This window comes from Pteropus vampyrus, unplaced genomic scaffold, assembly GCF_000151845.1.
Source record: "Pteropus vampyrus isolate Shadow unplaced genomic scaffold, Pvam_2.0 Scaffold67, whole genome shotgun sequence".
NCBI lineage: Eukaryota > Metazoa > Chordata > Mammalia > Chiroptera > Pteropodidae > Pteropus > Pteropus vampyrus.
In genome coordinates, this window is record NW_011888848.1 from 1,269,821 (window position 1) to 1,285,496 (window position 15,676).

At 35.3% G+C, this 15,676-nt stretch overlaps 1 protein-coding gene across 1 annotated transcript in view; it reads left to right on the forward strand.

Moving 5' to 3' along the window:
* COL25A1 (collagen type XXV alpha 1 chain) overlaps positions 1–15,676 on the forward strand; it is a 422,098-nt gene that overhangs the window by 308,595 nt on the left and 97,827 nt on the right. The window contains exons 8-10 of the mRNA XM_023531414.1: positions 9,338–9,397; positions 10,997–11,104; positions 13,495–13,530. Of these exons, the coding sequence (XP_023387182.1) occupies positions 9,338–9,397; positions 10,997–11,104; positions 13,495–13,530 (204 nt within the window). The remainder of the gene's footprint in view (positions 1–9,337; positions 9,398–10,996; positions 11,105–13,494; positions 13,531–15,676) is intronic.

Below are 15,676 nucleotides of genomic sequence, written 5' to 3' on the forward strand. Positions count from 1 at the left end.
AGAAGCTAAATAGAAACTGGCTGCTATTGATTTCTTCTATCAATTAACATTTTACTCTCAGTTGACTAAAGGGGGGAAAAAGACCTATTCTATTCTTTTTCTGATTCTAACAGAAAATGCTCATTTTGTCCTTAGTATTTTCCCCCAAACCCAATGGGTCTTTAGTGCTCCTGACACAGATCTTAACGTCCCATGCCATATTAATCCTTAGTTTGATTTTCACTTCCTTTTTCCTTTTCTTCCTTAATTCTAATTGTGATAGTCATAACAAGGAAGTCCTACCAAGAATAGGAGAGCGAAAGGGAAATTAATGGCCTAACAATTCACAAATTGGATAATGATGCCTTGTACAAAATTTGACTCTGGCAGTTCCTTTGAAAATAATTTTTTTCTTAGTCACATTTGTTTCATGCAATTTTCCCCACATTTAATGATTTTCCCCAAATATTTTACAACGCAAGAAACATGGACAATTATACTATTCATGTTTATGAAGCTTCATTTTAACTGTATGTAATGTCATCAAGCTTCATCCAGTGCTGGAAAATGATCACTTATTTTTCCTCACTTTTGTGTTCCATAATTGCTAGTATCCCATATCACTCAAGGAGAAAGGTTGACAGTGCCTTATGTGTAAATAAGAAATTCAATTTCAATAATGATATGATAAGAATACATCTTATAATTTTGTAGCCATATATGGGAATCATAAAAGTTGTAGCTGATGAGGTGGTAAAATTTGGTACTTATCTGAGAATACCAGATGCTACCTGGTTTTTAAAATGTAAACTTTATTCTTTATGGGTGATGATATTGAAAACGCACTGAGGAAAAAAATGAGACCTTTGAAATATGTTTGTATTTTGGAAACTGGGCTATTGCTTTTAGATCAAACTTTTAAGATATCAGAAATATTTTTTTCCTTGGTCTTACTTATACATATGCATATGTGTATGCATATACATATACATCATTTTATGTGTTCAAATGCAGAAAACAGTTATTTACTTTTTTCTTTACTGGTAAGTAAAGCAAACATTTCATTTAATATTTACTAAATTAAAAGACCGTGTTACACTTTGAATTAATTCTTGTATTCATACTAAAAAAAAAACATAGTTTCTGTTATATGTGGCAAGGTCCTTTAATAAATGGAATATTAAGTACATTTAAATAAAGAGAGAATTGACCCTCTCAGAAATTGCTGCTGTGGCTTATTTTGAGCCCTTTTATCAGTAACTTTCCAAAACAAGTTAATCTTTATGCTTCACATTTTTGACTGGCTTATTATCATCTAAATATTTGAAATTGGGAGATATAAAAGGAAATTTGAGGTAAAAAAGAATTTGAATATTATCAGTACAGTTATTTCAAGTAAATTACATGTGCAAATAAATATCATTTTCAAAAATGAAATATAATAAACATTATAGTATGTTAACAACTTTATTAAAAATGTACTACTGCATTTTATTAAATAACATCATTATCAACCACAGCCAGGAAATTACAACCCAAAATTAGAAAGTTTATATCATGATTTCTTATATCCATATCATTATAAAGTTTCAATTTAATTTCACAGAAGTCAGGAAAATCTGTTCTGAGATTCCCAAAGAAACCGTAACCTGTAGAACACAACAGCCTCTTTCATTAGGAGCTCAAATCATGGCATGCCTCCCAAAACAGATCCATCACTATGGGATGTAGTCCTTCCTTTTCTAAGAGGAATTATACATTATTCTGTTCTTCCTTTTAGAGATCCTGTATAACAATCGTATTTTGAAGTTTTTATGATTTAAGAACCAGTGTTTTGAATTACACGTGATTGATGCAATGAGAACTTGTAACCCTTTCTTCAAAAGGAACAAAATAAAGTTCCTTCAACGGCGAATGTATTATTTCCTTTCTGAAACAAAGCCCTTCCACACTTGTCTTGTTACGAATTCAACATTCAAAAGCAGCAGATCAGAGATCTTTAACTGATGATCTGAGAGCCAAATCGTCCTAGCAAATGTATTTTTGTTTGGACTATAAAATGTTTCAAAGGAAATTTGAATTAGTAACAAACATTTAAAACCTGAAGCATTCATTAAAAAGAAACTTGGATTTCTGGCTTCTCTCAGGAAGATGTGGCAGTACAAGGTCAGCTTCCCCTGTGGCAAAATCAGTTGCATCCTCATTGTTTCCTTTTAGCCCTGGCCTGGCTCCTATTCAACCATATCTCCCCTCTATTTTTGTCTTAAACCTCCCCCCTTATCATTTATTTTAATTAAAGTGTAGTTAACATACAGTATTATATTAGTTTCAGGTATATAACGTAGTGATTCTACATTTATATACCTTATGATGTCATGACCACAATAAGTCTGTTAACAATCTGTCACCTTACAAAGTTCTTATATTCTTGACTATATCTCTTGTGCTGTACATTATATCTCCATGACTTATGTATTTTATGACTGGAAGTTTGTATCTCTTATTCCCCTTCACCTTTATCACTCATCTATGTACACCTCTCCCCTCTGGCAACCATCAGTTTGTTCTCTCTGAGTTTGTTTCTGTTTTATTTTGTTTGTTCATTTGTTTTGTTTCATTTTGTTTTAGATTTCGCATAGAAGTAAATTCATATAATATTTGTCTTTCTCTGTCTGACTTATTTCACTTAACTTAATACCCTCTAGGTCTATCCAGGTTGTCCCAAATGGAAAGATTTAATTCTTTTTATTGCTGAGTAATATTCCATTCCATTGTAAATATATATATGCATATACATACACACACATATATACACATATATGAGATATATATATGTATATGTATATATATCACATCTTTATCTAAGCACTCTATTATCTTTGTGTCTGAATCTGAGCCTCCATTTTTCTGAGCTGACAAAAAACAAGCATCAGTCTTTTCAGGATCTCCATGCTTTCCTCTTCCTTTAGAACTATTCACACTTCTGGGGTCTTAAAGTATCAAGAGATCTGGGGGTGGGAATAGAGAGTCACTTGGTCTTCAGTCATCAGTCCACAGTTTGCTGCTGAGAAGGCAGAAGGCTTGACTGACCTGCATAGACCTTCAGATAGAGTGTGTCATTGCTGCTTTTGGGGGCGTAGGAACTTTTTGCTATGTCTGTGCCACCCTTCGGACAGGGGAATCGTGCAAGTCTTCCTGTGTTCCTGTGCACCGAGACATGTCATACAGCCATTTCTGGAAGTGCTGCTGGGAAGCAGAGCTAAGTTCCCCTCTGCCCTTGGGGATCACGAATCTCCTTCTACTCTTCCAGTTGAGTGAAGTATCTTCTCAGATATTCTCAATTTCTAGAAATGTTAATTGACAAGTTTTGGTTTCCACCCTGCCGCCTCATACTTCTTCTAAGGCAATAACAGATGGACAAGTAAGACATTGATGGAGGAGCAAAGGAAGCAGAAAAATTTAAGAGAAAAAGAGCACAGATAAATATATCAAAAGAGATCTCAACCACATTTGTGAGTGCTTGTTTTATGTCTGCCTTTCTTGGTTATCTGCAAGCTCCATGAAGCCTGGGATAAGTATTGCCTTGTTTATGGCAAGATCCTATTAAATTCTTCTTGAATAAATGAGTAAATGAAAATGAAATTCAGAGACTGGATTTATGGAAAGTATAATTGCTGAGAAGGTAGACTCAGGGTGCGAATCTCGGTTTTCCTACTTACAGTTATGTGGGCAAAACCCTTAACCTCTTCATGCCTCCAATTCCTCATCTGTCAGATGGTTGTTGTCAGGAATAAAAGAGTTAATGTTTGTAAAGCTCTTAGACTAATACCTGGCACATAGTATGTATCATATGAATGTTGACTACTATCATTACCATTGTCCTCATTGTTTATTATCGCTAAGAAACCCTCAGACAGGACTGTTCTCTTGATGTTCTAACAGAGAGAACAGCTCTGATCCAATGATAGCAAAGTTTATATAAATAAAATTGATACAATTTTATTTTGGCATGATCTTCCAGACTTCTTAGTGTTTTATTTGTCTTCCCTGTATCCTGCATCTACACTACTGTGGTTCCCTCAGGACCATGCTTCTTCAGGAATCTAACCTCTTTTCATCTTCTGTTGGCCTTTCTTAGCTGTGTGTCCTTAGGAAACACAGCAATAACCCCTGGAATCCCTTATTAGATCATATATAACAACTAGAGCCTTTCTCAGTAGGTGAAGTTTAGGCAGTTTTTCTTATACTTTACACTTGCCAATGTTGAAGTTTATCTGCCATCTTTCTGTTTATTCACAGATCTTTTGCAGTTTATCTTTACTTAGCATTTTAGTTGCCATAGTATTTAATGACATTTATTAATGTAAGGATTACATTGCTCTCTTTTTCTTCTAAATCATTTGTAAATTCACACTTATCATTTACATATAAAAAGCTAATTTCTGGGGTGACTAGGGTTAACATTTATGATAGCATAAAATAGAATGGAACTTAGAGTATCAATAAAAAACTTTTTGAGCCAATATTATATAATTCAATTATAGAAACCCAGTTCTTTCCATAATTAGTACTTCCATAAGGCAGTCTTTTTCAGTTATAAATTCAGTTTTTCACAGACCCAAATGCTCCTATTATGGTTTTTCAAAGGATTCCTTTAGCTATTTAGAGCTTTATATAGTTAATTTTTCTATTCAGACATATTATACCATCTACTGCAATATGGAATAATTTAACAGCAAATTTCTTTCTCTTAAATTTCTTTTCTTTCCTTATTTAGCCTTCTAACAGTTCCTGCTGTTAAACTAAAGTTATTCTTTTACCTAAATATTTTTGCATTCATTTATAATATTTCACCATCTGGTCTCTCTTAGCTAGAAATCATTTTATCAACTTCTAGGAATATTTATCCTTATTTATGCTGCATACATACCCTCTGTAATGGTTGTGTTGTAATGCATGATGTATTTTGGACAAACAGAATCATGATACTGTTTACATTATCGAGAAACTCAGGGATTCTCATTTCTCAGCAGAACACATTTTTTCTTCCGATATGATTTGCTGTTGGGGTCCCTTATCCACCTTTATAATTAAAATAATAGTTTGTTTTTTCCTTCATACCTCTATAACCTCTGGTAGACATACTTCCTGCACTTATCAGTGCACACTAACTGACATTGGCCATTGTTAGCTTATTTTTACTCTGGGTCATTTATATACATTTATACAACACAATTAATGATGCAATAAACAGTGAGGTCAAGTATGTGCGTCTATCATTTTGAATCATTTGCTTATACAGGAGAGAGTTAGCATTCCTCCTGCTTCTACAACTGCTTTGTATTAATCCTCTATGTAGTTGCGTCTTCCTCTGCTCATCCCTTAAATTAAAGTCTTTCCAAGTGTTTTTTTCCAGGTATGTTCTGTCTACAGCTTCTCTCCATGACTTCACACAGCCTTGTGACTCATGATTCCCACCTGTCTCCTGACTATTTTATGTGTATATCCAACCCCTGCCCCGTGGCTGTCCATAGACAACTCCAATTTGGCAAGTCCCTAACTGAATTCATCATCTGTAACCACCTACCTGCCCAGAAAACCCAGTCTCTTCTAGTATTCCCTCTACCATCTTCTTTGTTCCTCAAGCAATAGACCAAGAACCGTTCTCTGCTCCTCTTTCTCCCTTATGTTCTCAGCCAAGCAACAAGTCCTGCAGATTACACCTCCTTAATATCACTTGAAACTATCGATTTGTCCCTCCTCTAGTTCTAGGACACAGTCCCTCACCTAGACTACTGTAACATTTTCCTAAACAGTCTCTCTGTGTTTGGTTTTCTTCTTGCTCTGCCAACTGCCATCCTCTTGTTGGGAAGATCTTCCGTGGCTCCTCAAACCCAGTGTTGGGTGCCCGTGTTATTTCCTTTGTAGTCTCTCTACTTCTCCGTCGTAACAGTTATCACTCCGTATGATTACTGCCTGCTTATTTTTTCTCATTTCCCCATTAGATGTTAAACCCTGCGTGAACTTGGGGTCCTGCTCACCATTTGATCCCCAGGGCCTAACACAGCGACTGCTGCACAGAAGGCACTCAATAAATACTTCTTAAATATTGTGGAATGTTAGTCAATTTTTAAGCTTTCTAATATTTAAACTACAAATAAACTAGAAAGACATTATAAACACATAAGTTGCATGATGACAAAGTCTGAAATTAGAAATCCTGGATTGAATTTCTGGCTCTCTTATTGCCTCACTGAAAACTTTTGACAAAACACAAAATTTTCTCACTGTAGTGTAATCATATAACACTCATCATTACTGAGCACACAATAAAAACGACCATAGCATCTTGAATTTATGTCTTCTAAGTAGTTGGAAGTATTTCTTATGAATTATTTATTTGTTCATCATCCCTTTGAGGTAGGCTTCATCTTTCCTTCTAGAAGATACTAAAGGAAGATAGAACTCCCTCTGTAATGGTGTGAAAACACTGGTTCTCAGATCGTTACCTACTTCACTGCACATCAGGAAGATTCATGAAGGAGTCTAGGTCTTTAGACTCTCAAGAGGAAAATGTGTCATGTAGAGTAGTTTTATGCTCTTGTATATCCGATTTAAGAATTCAAAATATTTGGGGGTAAAAAGTGTACAAATTATTTTAGTATTTCAGCTTATTCCTGGACTCCTTCTCCATGTTTTTCTGGAGACACACTTTTTTTCCACACCCACTCAAACCATCTGTGTACCAGGCAAATTTTCCGAGATGTAACACCAAGTAAAATATGTGAATTCCATTTATTTAGAAAGAACTATGACTAATGACACTGTGGGAAAATGGCACAGTTAATGAAAAAGTGCTCTTTCTGTGTGAACAGCTAGGGGAGCCTAGCAGTCATGGCCACATGAAGCCATGACCTACAGATAAGCATTCAGCGCCAGTGCTTTTCAGCCTTACTCTCCAGAGGCCACCTGCAGGACGCAGACACTCAGCTCTGTGTCTACATGTGATCTGGAAGTCACCCCCGATGAGAAGAGGTTCTCTACCACCATCAAAGAGTAAAATTTTGAAAAGTGTGCGAATTTTACATTCTTCTCCAAATTTTGTCAATATTTGCTTTACGTAAAAATGTTTAAAATTATTTACCATTAATTAAAATTGACTCTTAAGGAAAGTATACCATGTTTACCATTGCCTTTAGACACTCCCAAGACCCTGGCATGTACCCTTCAAGTATTACCCTAATTTGAAAAGCGCGGGGTCCTAGGACATTAAAGCCCAGGCCATAAGATTTTTGTTGCAATTTAAGAGAATTCCTCTCCATGTCTCCTTTCTACTTTGCTACGTGTAAACTCCTGAAGCCCTTTTGCCTAGATCAGTAATGAAGTCTTTATAATGTAGCTCTAAGGGCCTAAGTGGTAGCATGTTCACAGTTAAGATGATTGAGGAACATAAAATCACCTTCCTCAGAGAATTTCTATTTGAGGAAAAGGATCCGTCTGAGGTGAGAAATACCTATCCACCTTCTCTTTAGATCTGGTTAACACTGGAAACCAAACTAAAGTATTCTAAAACAATACTTTCTTTTGAACATTTAGAAAATATGATCAAACTGTAAACTGGTCATGCTCAGATATGAGTACAAGAAGTGACTTATTCAAATTTCAAAACATTTGTAAGGCCTACCATGTGTGCTGTTAAATTTTTTTTTAATTTTGAATTATTTTTGTTAGATAATCCTGTTTAAAGTGACATTATGATTTATCGCCACTAATCAAGATTCTGATCCCTCATAGACTTCTTGTTTGTATCTGTTTTTGTTCTTTGTTACATAAATATGAGGTTTATATATAAAATTCTGACTGTGTAATATAGGGCTAATGAGTCACAGATGGAAAGATGCTGGCACATTACCATCTAATAACATTTTAAACTCATATTCCATAGTAAAACAAAAGCAAATTGTACACATCTGTTTTCCAACTTGTAGCATTTCTGAATTTGTGTAGAGTCTATGCTTAAAAGACTTTTACTTAGGGAGAAGAAAAAGAGGATACAGGTCACCTTGAAACTACCCAGCCATTTAATAGCCTTATCAGAAAGGATTTGGCTAAAGGGATACGATTTCCTCTGCTTTGCTTCCTGAGAAGGCCCAGCTCTAAAGAATGAGAATCAAAGGCATTAGTGCTGAAGAGCTGTCTCATACTAAAAACATAATTCCTTAAAATGAAAAAAAATATTCATAATAAGGGGGAAAATATGGGAGAAAATATACCAAAACTAGTAAAATTAAAAAACTAAAAATTTTCTGGCCTTTCCTAAAAATATTCTCAAAATAGATTTGGGCAGGAAGAGGGGACAATGAAGAGGAAAGAAGGTAGAAAGGCAGCCTGAAGACCCTTGAGGCCATTTATTGCCGTGGTTGGTGTTTGTTTTATTTGTGTGGTAAACGTGCTCTGTGTGAAAAAAAAAAAGGGGTGATAATAAAGGCTCCAATATGACGCGTTGTTGGAAAAGAAATAGAACAAAGGCAAAATTTCTCTCTCAGACTTACCCAATTCATAATGCCTGTGAGGATGAGTTAGTACAGTTAGTGAAGCACAGGACTCCAAAATTTCTCTCCCCCATTCTCCTTGGTTCAGGAATTCAAAACCACCTTTTTGCTTCAAGGGGTTGTGTGAACTGTCAAGTTCTTTTGGAAAAGTTATGTGACAGAAGTAATTACTACAGAGTGTGACCATAACTTCCTCTGACATGAAATACACATGTTATAAGAGACAGATTTCCATCTACCACCTCTGCAGGAATTCCTGAAACAGGAAAGATCTGAGAATCATCATATAATTGGAGAGAGAAATTTTGATATGTGGGTGGTAAGACTCTGTTTTGTGAGGCATACTGCATTTATTCTGAGAAATAATATTTTGATCTGACTGCAAAATTCTGTTCATGGTAGTCCAAAAAAGAATTAATACAAATATTTTATGTCCTGAGTTGTAGAGTAAACACAATATCAATAAGGGGAAATTGCGGTGTTGTTTATATAACAGTGTCTGTAGTTATCTCCATTTCGTACTAACATTTTATATGTAAGATTCCAGACATGTTAAAAGTGTATACACAGATCTAAAGATCTAATTGTACGTGCCGCAAGAAGCAGGTACAAGGAGTTCTCAATTGGGCCATTGCCTTTAAGGAATGGTTCATTTGGGAGCCTTGATTTTATTTATGGTACGTCAAGCAAGGCAAGACTTAGAGCTGGGTCAGGGTGGTGTTAGGTACGTACTTGTTTTGTTTGTCCACCGGTGAAATGTCTGTGTGACATTTGTGTCATGTTTTGGTGCTGTGCCATGTCCATAGGGTCTGCCAGGCTTCCCCACAGTTGCTGCTCTGCACAGTAATCAGATCCTCACCGTCAAGGTTTGTGGTTGGCATCCATGCCCACTCCGTCAGAGCCTGCAACCAGCATAAGCGAGCAAGAACAGCTAGGTTGACTTGCCAAGTGTCACTGCTCCCTTTAATCATACACATCAGGTTGCTGGGTCCTTGGGACCTCACCTACATCAGTGAGGTCAAATATATATTAAGAAGGAAAATCTTGAGCGTATAAGAGAGGAAGATATTGAAGTTGAGCAGGGACAGTGAAGAGAGGCAGGCACGACTCTCTAGGACTGTGCCACACCTCAGTGGTTTAATTTGCATGCATTGCAAAGCTCTGTGATATTTTTCAGTCAATTAAATAATCCTGATTACTTTGGACTTTGGCATCAATAAAATGACAGCCACGTTCATGCCACATTATGCTGGTTGACAAGTCTGATGGAAATTGAACTGGCACTTTGTCTGTGGACTTTCTGCTCAAAGTGCAGAATGCAGGTGGCTTGAGCTTACCTGGTTCTTTAATATACTACAGTAAAGGCCCAACACCCACAGCAAAATGATGGGATGCAAAAAAAAAAAAAAAGATTCATTTTTACTAAAAATCTGGTCTTACCATCTTGTTTCAGGGTTATATTTCTTTCAAGAAGAAACAAAAGGTCTGATGTCAGACACAAGTGCCAGTTCTATTTTATTTAATAGTCATTATAAGGCTAATGTGTATATCTTTATTTCTTTCTTGGGGCCTTCTGATGTCTATTCTTCAACTCTCTCATCTCTGAACTTCAACCTTTGACCTCACCTGACTGATCAGATGGTGTTTCCTAAAATCAATCATGGGTTTCTCTCTGCTGATCAGCAGCTCATTAAACGCCGCCTGATTAAGGTAGTGCTTATTCTTGCTCAAGTCTGATTTCTTCTTTGCATTCAGTTATTACTCTGTGTACTGTTGCTTTGCCATTTATCTCTCGTGTGTGGGGGTGAGGTGAGGGTAAGGATGGGAGGGTATTTATTTGGAAATATTTTAAAATAAAATTATGTTTGGTGAACTGCATTTGTTTGAAATATATATGAAATTGCCAAAATAAAAAGGCATGAAGAGCCTACATAGGTTCTTTTAATTAAAAATAAAAGAGAGAGAGACAACTTAAGTTATATCTAGTTATAGACCCAGTTTCTAGGGTCTCTAGCTTTGGTAATGTATAAATTATTATACAGCATGACTATGCTGTATGCTTAATTTTATAGGTTATGAAAAAGTAAACACATTTGTCCAGCTTCAAATGCAGCCATTTTATTAAACAAGGTAGATATAACTGATGCAGCATTGTTGTGAATAAAGTTATGCAAAAATTTTATCCTAGCTCTGAAAAAGTGATAATAGACACACGATTTCCAAGAGCTGAGAGTGCTGTTTCCTGAGCTGCTTTGATTTTAATAGCTCTACTCTGCTCGCCCAGCATGAATATTTATTTGATCCCTGCTGGCAGGCAAATTGCCTACAGGCTTCATGTTTCTGGTTGCTCTGGTTCTTTCATAGTGTAAATGTGGATTAGATAATACAAATTTTAAGTGTTGAAAATAAGACTTGGGTCTTTATCATTTCTGGTCATGGTTGGTCTGTCCCCTTCTCCACTGTAGGGTGACCAAGGACAGGCTGGACCTCCAGGCCCCCCAGGCCCTCCAGGCCCAAGAGGGCCTCCTGGGGACACAGGGAAAGATGGCCCCCGTGGAATGCCAGGAGTGCCCGTGAGTTGCTTTTTGGATTGGTTGTTCTCACAGGTTTTGTTTTGTTTTGTTTTAAGGGCTGAGAATTGGGATGGAGTGGGGTTGGGAGGGGCCGTAGACTTAGGGGGTCAAGTGAGTGGAGTGGGTTGAGGAAAGTGGAATGCTAAGAAAGTCCCCAACCAGAGAGGGCACTGCCAGCAGGATTCTGCTTTACCACTCAATCTATGGGAACCCACGCAAACCACAGAGAAACCTGGAGATAGCAACTAAGCTGGTTTTCAGGTAAGCCTCCAGAAGTCTGTGATTGGAGAGCCTGATGCCACTTGTGACCTGTCTCCCATAGAGTACATCAGTGCCTTTGGTTTAGGTGGGAAACTAGATTGAAAACTAGTTAGGAGATTCAGGACATTTTCAAAAGGATCAATAGCAGAGACAGTAAAGTCCCACATGATTTATGGAAAGTAAAGAAGTTAAATCTAATATTTAATCCTTTGTAAATAACTTGACCAAAAAGAATTGCTAATAAAATAATAAAAGTTTAAAACATCAATGAGTGGGGTTTCAATATTATTTGTCCTTTGTGTGTGAAGCTTATCAATAGAAATGATTTTAAAGTGAATTCCATTACCCCAATATATTTCACAAAAAAATAAAAGCAATCTTAATACTTAGATTTAAATACAAAGTTACTAAGTAATCAGTTACTAAGACTGGTCAAGTGTCAATAATATAGCAGTACAGGACACTAGATAAATGGTTTAGTTTGGTAGAGGCAACCCAGAAATTTAAAGAAATACATGGAAAAAGTAAAAATATTGTACACATATTTTGAAATTAGGATTCGAAATTCAGGTTTATTGATGAATTAAATTATTTAATGTATTGCTTTAACTTATTTTCATTAGTGTTTTTATAGTCCAAAAGTAATAATGAGAATATCCATAAAGTAGAAAATTTTGAAAATAAAAATAACCAAAAAGAAAAAAATTCAGCCACAGTCATTAATGTTTTGGTATAGTTTATTTTTATATTCATATATTGTGTATGTTTTTTAAAGAATGATTCTCTGTAAAAATATAGCGTACTTTAAAACTTTTCTGAGACAACCTTCTATAAGCACTATTTTTCTGAAAGCTGCTGTTAGTTGTTGTATGAAATGAGAAATTAACTTGCAACATATGATTTACTGGTTGTTAGGACTGTTTTCACTGAACCATCAGAGATAGTGGTTTTATCTTAAAACTGTCTTCTAATGTCTATTCTCTTGGGATAATGTCTCAAAAGATAGAAACCACAGCTTTAGGGATATTTAAAGCTCCCTGATTGATTGCTTGTTGCCAACAAAGATACAATGGGTGTCTCTTCAAATAAGAAGAGTAGTGAAAACTATTTTGATGGTACAGAATTAGTCAGATCATTGGGTATTGTATACTCGACAGAAAATTCAAGGTATAAATTACTTTTAAGAAACAAGAAAAAATTGAAGTATGACAAATTATAAACCACCCAAATATTATGTCATACTTTAAATGAATGTAGTTTATTCATCTAAAGAAGAAATAGAACTTTTTACATAAGGGTATGAGTATTTTTTTAATTCCACAAATATAAAAATCAATCAGAGTTGATTTTTATATACTACTATAACCACGGGGAAAGATTTTATTAAAATAAACTGAGAAGTACTTATTTTTGAAGTCTGACAACATCTTGGCATTACAAGCACGGTTTTTCCAAAAAATACCTGTAGCCAACGACTATCATTATAATAGTATAACAAAACATGATAAGGAATTCTGTATAAATCTTAGTATTAAAAAGTTATGGCAGTGATATGGCATGGCAGAAAATCTTATTTTAATATATGCTATCAATTTTATTAAAGTATGTTACTTCAGCCATTATTAATCCAGGATAACCAAAATTCAAAATCAATCTATGCTCCTTTTTTAATTTCATTCCTGCACTAAGAGCAATTGTCTCATTCTCCTGTATATGGAATTTTTGAGTTCTCATAAAGAGGACCATGTCATCATCTTGTGTCATTATAAATAGGATATAATAAATGAGATATTACTGTAATTGCAATTAAATGTTTTTCTAGGACCATTTATTGACTTACAATATAATCACTCTTACCAATTTTATTTAGAATACATTCTGGCATAATCTTAAATCTCTGCTATAACCTAGACTCATTTTATTAAATTCTAAAATGTTTATAAAATGCATTCGAAGAAAGAATATTGGCTTTCTTTTCATTGCATTGTGTTTGCATTCCTCTACTAGCCTGAAAAGTATATTTGACATTGATATACCTCAGTGAGTATTGTGAAAAAGAAAAAAAAAATGATTGGAATGGTTTTTTAATGTTGATAGCATTAATAAAATTATCACTGTTCTTTTTTAAGGGTGAACCAGGGAAACCAGGAGAACAAGGCTTCATGGCAAGTATCTCAATTTATCTTTTTCATTAAATTCTATAAATTTCCACAAAATTTCTATAAAAAATAATGGAAGTCCTAGTTATTCAAAACTCTGGTCAAGATTATGTATAACGAATGTATCTGTCATACGACTTATAAAAGAGTGAAAATTAGTAAAAGTTAAAAAGTAGTATGGCTTATTATAAGGTAAAGGCCACAAGACAACACATCTACAGAACCAACACAGGAGAAAAAGAGAGGGAGATTCTAGGTAGGAGGAGTGACAGGGAGAGGCTCAGGAGGGTCAAAGGAGAGAATTTTCTTTTAGCTGCTCTGCTGTAAGGGCAGTTAAATTCAGTGACATGTCTATTAGCTTAAATAAAATGAGTTTCTAAGGGATCAGATGTGACTAATTGTAAATTAGTATAGTAAACCCTCCACAGTGATTCAAGGAGTTTTTCTTTCGTCGAAGGGCTCCACTCAGAGAGAAACAGTTGTGCCTTCTTGATCTCTGTCATTAAAAAAGATCATGAAATGATTGCATGTGGACTGGCCCGTAGACACGCAGGTCTCCATCCCTCATGACTGTTTATATTTTGCTAGTGAGAGAAGTTGGGGCAGCTTGCTGAGCCATGAAGAATAGAAGCCCTTCAACCTGACTCTCTTTGTCTCTCTCTTCCCTGTCACTGGAGCTGCCTTTCTGATATATTTCATGACATCAACAATATTGGGAAACACAGGGTGACACTCTAATAACCTGAATTCCACAGGACAGCTATGTCTCATACTTGTCCTGGATGCAGTGATCACAATAAGCTTGATCATGTCCATTCTTTGTAATATGTGACATGCAGCATGCAGGTGTTCAGGTTATAAAACTTATTTTTAAAAAAACAGTTAGCTAAATCCTAGTGAAACTGATGCACAGGAACACAGAGTTGGTCAAGAATTAAAACAAATGTGTGAATGGGTTAAAGGTCAAAGTCTTCTCTGAGCACCGGATTCCTTCAGCAGCCCTCTGGGGGATATACTCACTGAGCTGTAGTCATAGCTGGTGAAACGAAAATGCCCTGGGACCAAAACTGACCCCCCACCTGGAAATTCTCTGTTTCTGATCTATAATATTAAGATAGGTATTTGATACAGATAATTTGGGGTGGAGGGTTACCATACCGAATTCTTTTTAAATAGCATAAAATGAAGCAAAAACAAAAGATCATATGTAAAAATTAAACAAAACATTAGTCATTAGTGGTAAATTTGCATACAAGAGCATTAGCTGTCAGGGTTATAGGGTCACTGAAAGTGAAGTTTTCTTGGAAAACGACAATATAAATTTTGAAATTGCTTTAGGCAGTCGAATGCACCTGTGATTTCAATACTGGAAAATGGTCAAAACATATTCCTCCCAGACATTCTTATATTGAAGGCTATTTGGGACTCTTAGGAGCCCTTGTTTGTTCCCACGTATGCACATTCTATCGGATTTTTATTATTACCATTGGCTTTCTACCCTGATGCCCACTGCAGCATCCTAATATACAATACTCTAAAATGACAATGGATGTTTTTTAAACCACGATCTTATCTTCCTTAAATTCATATATTCTTTCTAGAATACATGATGTGAATAACAACTTAATCCCATTTCCCTACAATTCCTAGCTTAATATCATTAAATATAATGTTTCATCTAGTCTTAAATGAATTGTTATTATCTTAGTGTGATCCAGTTTCCCATTTCTTATAGCAGCTTTTGAGGTGAAGATGATCCCGGGCATTTTTTCTATAAACTTCTGTCTTTAAACTCTTCAAATTTAGTTCATATTCTCATTTTAAAAAAGCAGCTAAGATGTGTAGAGCCAGAGGGAAGATAGAGTAACCAAGAGGATTATTTTATAAACTATATAAATGTCTGACCAATGTACTGTATACTTGAAACTAATAATAAAATAAAATAAAATGCTAAAAAAAAGCAGCTAAGAAACTTAACTGAAATCACAAATGTTCAAAGGATATGTGTAATATAATGATCTAATGTACCGTTTTTAAAGATGTAAAATCCATTTTTAAAAGAAAACTTCTATAATAAAGAAAAATAGACAAATCATAAGTCTACATCTCAGTGAATTTTCACAGTGAACATAACTATGTAACCAACCAGGTC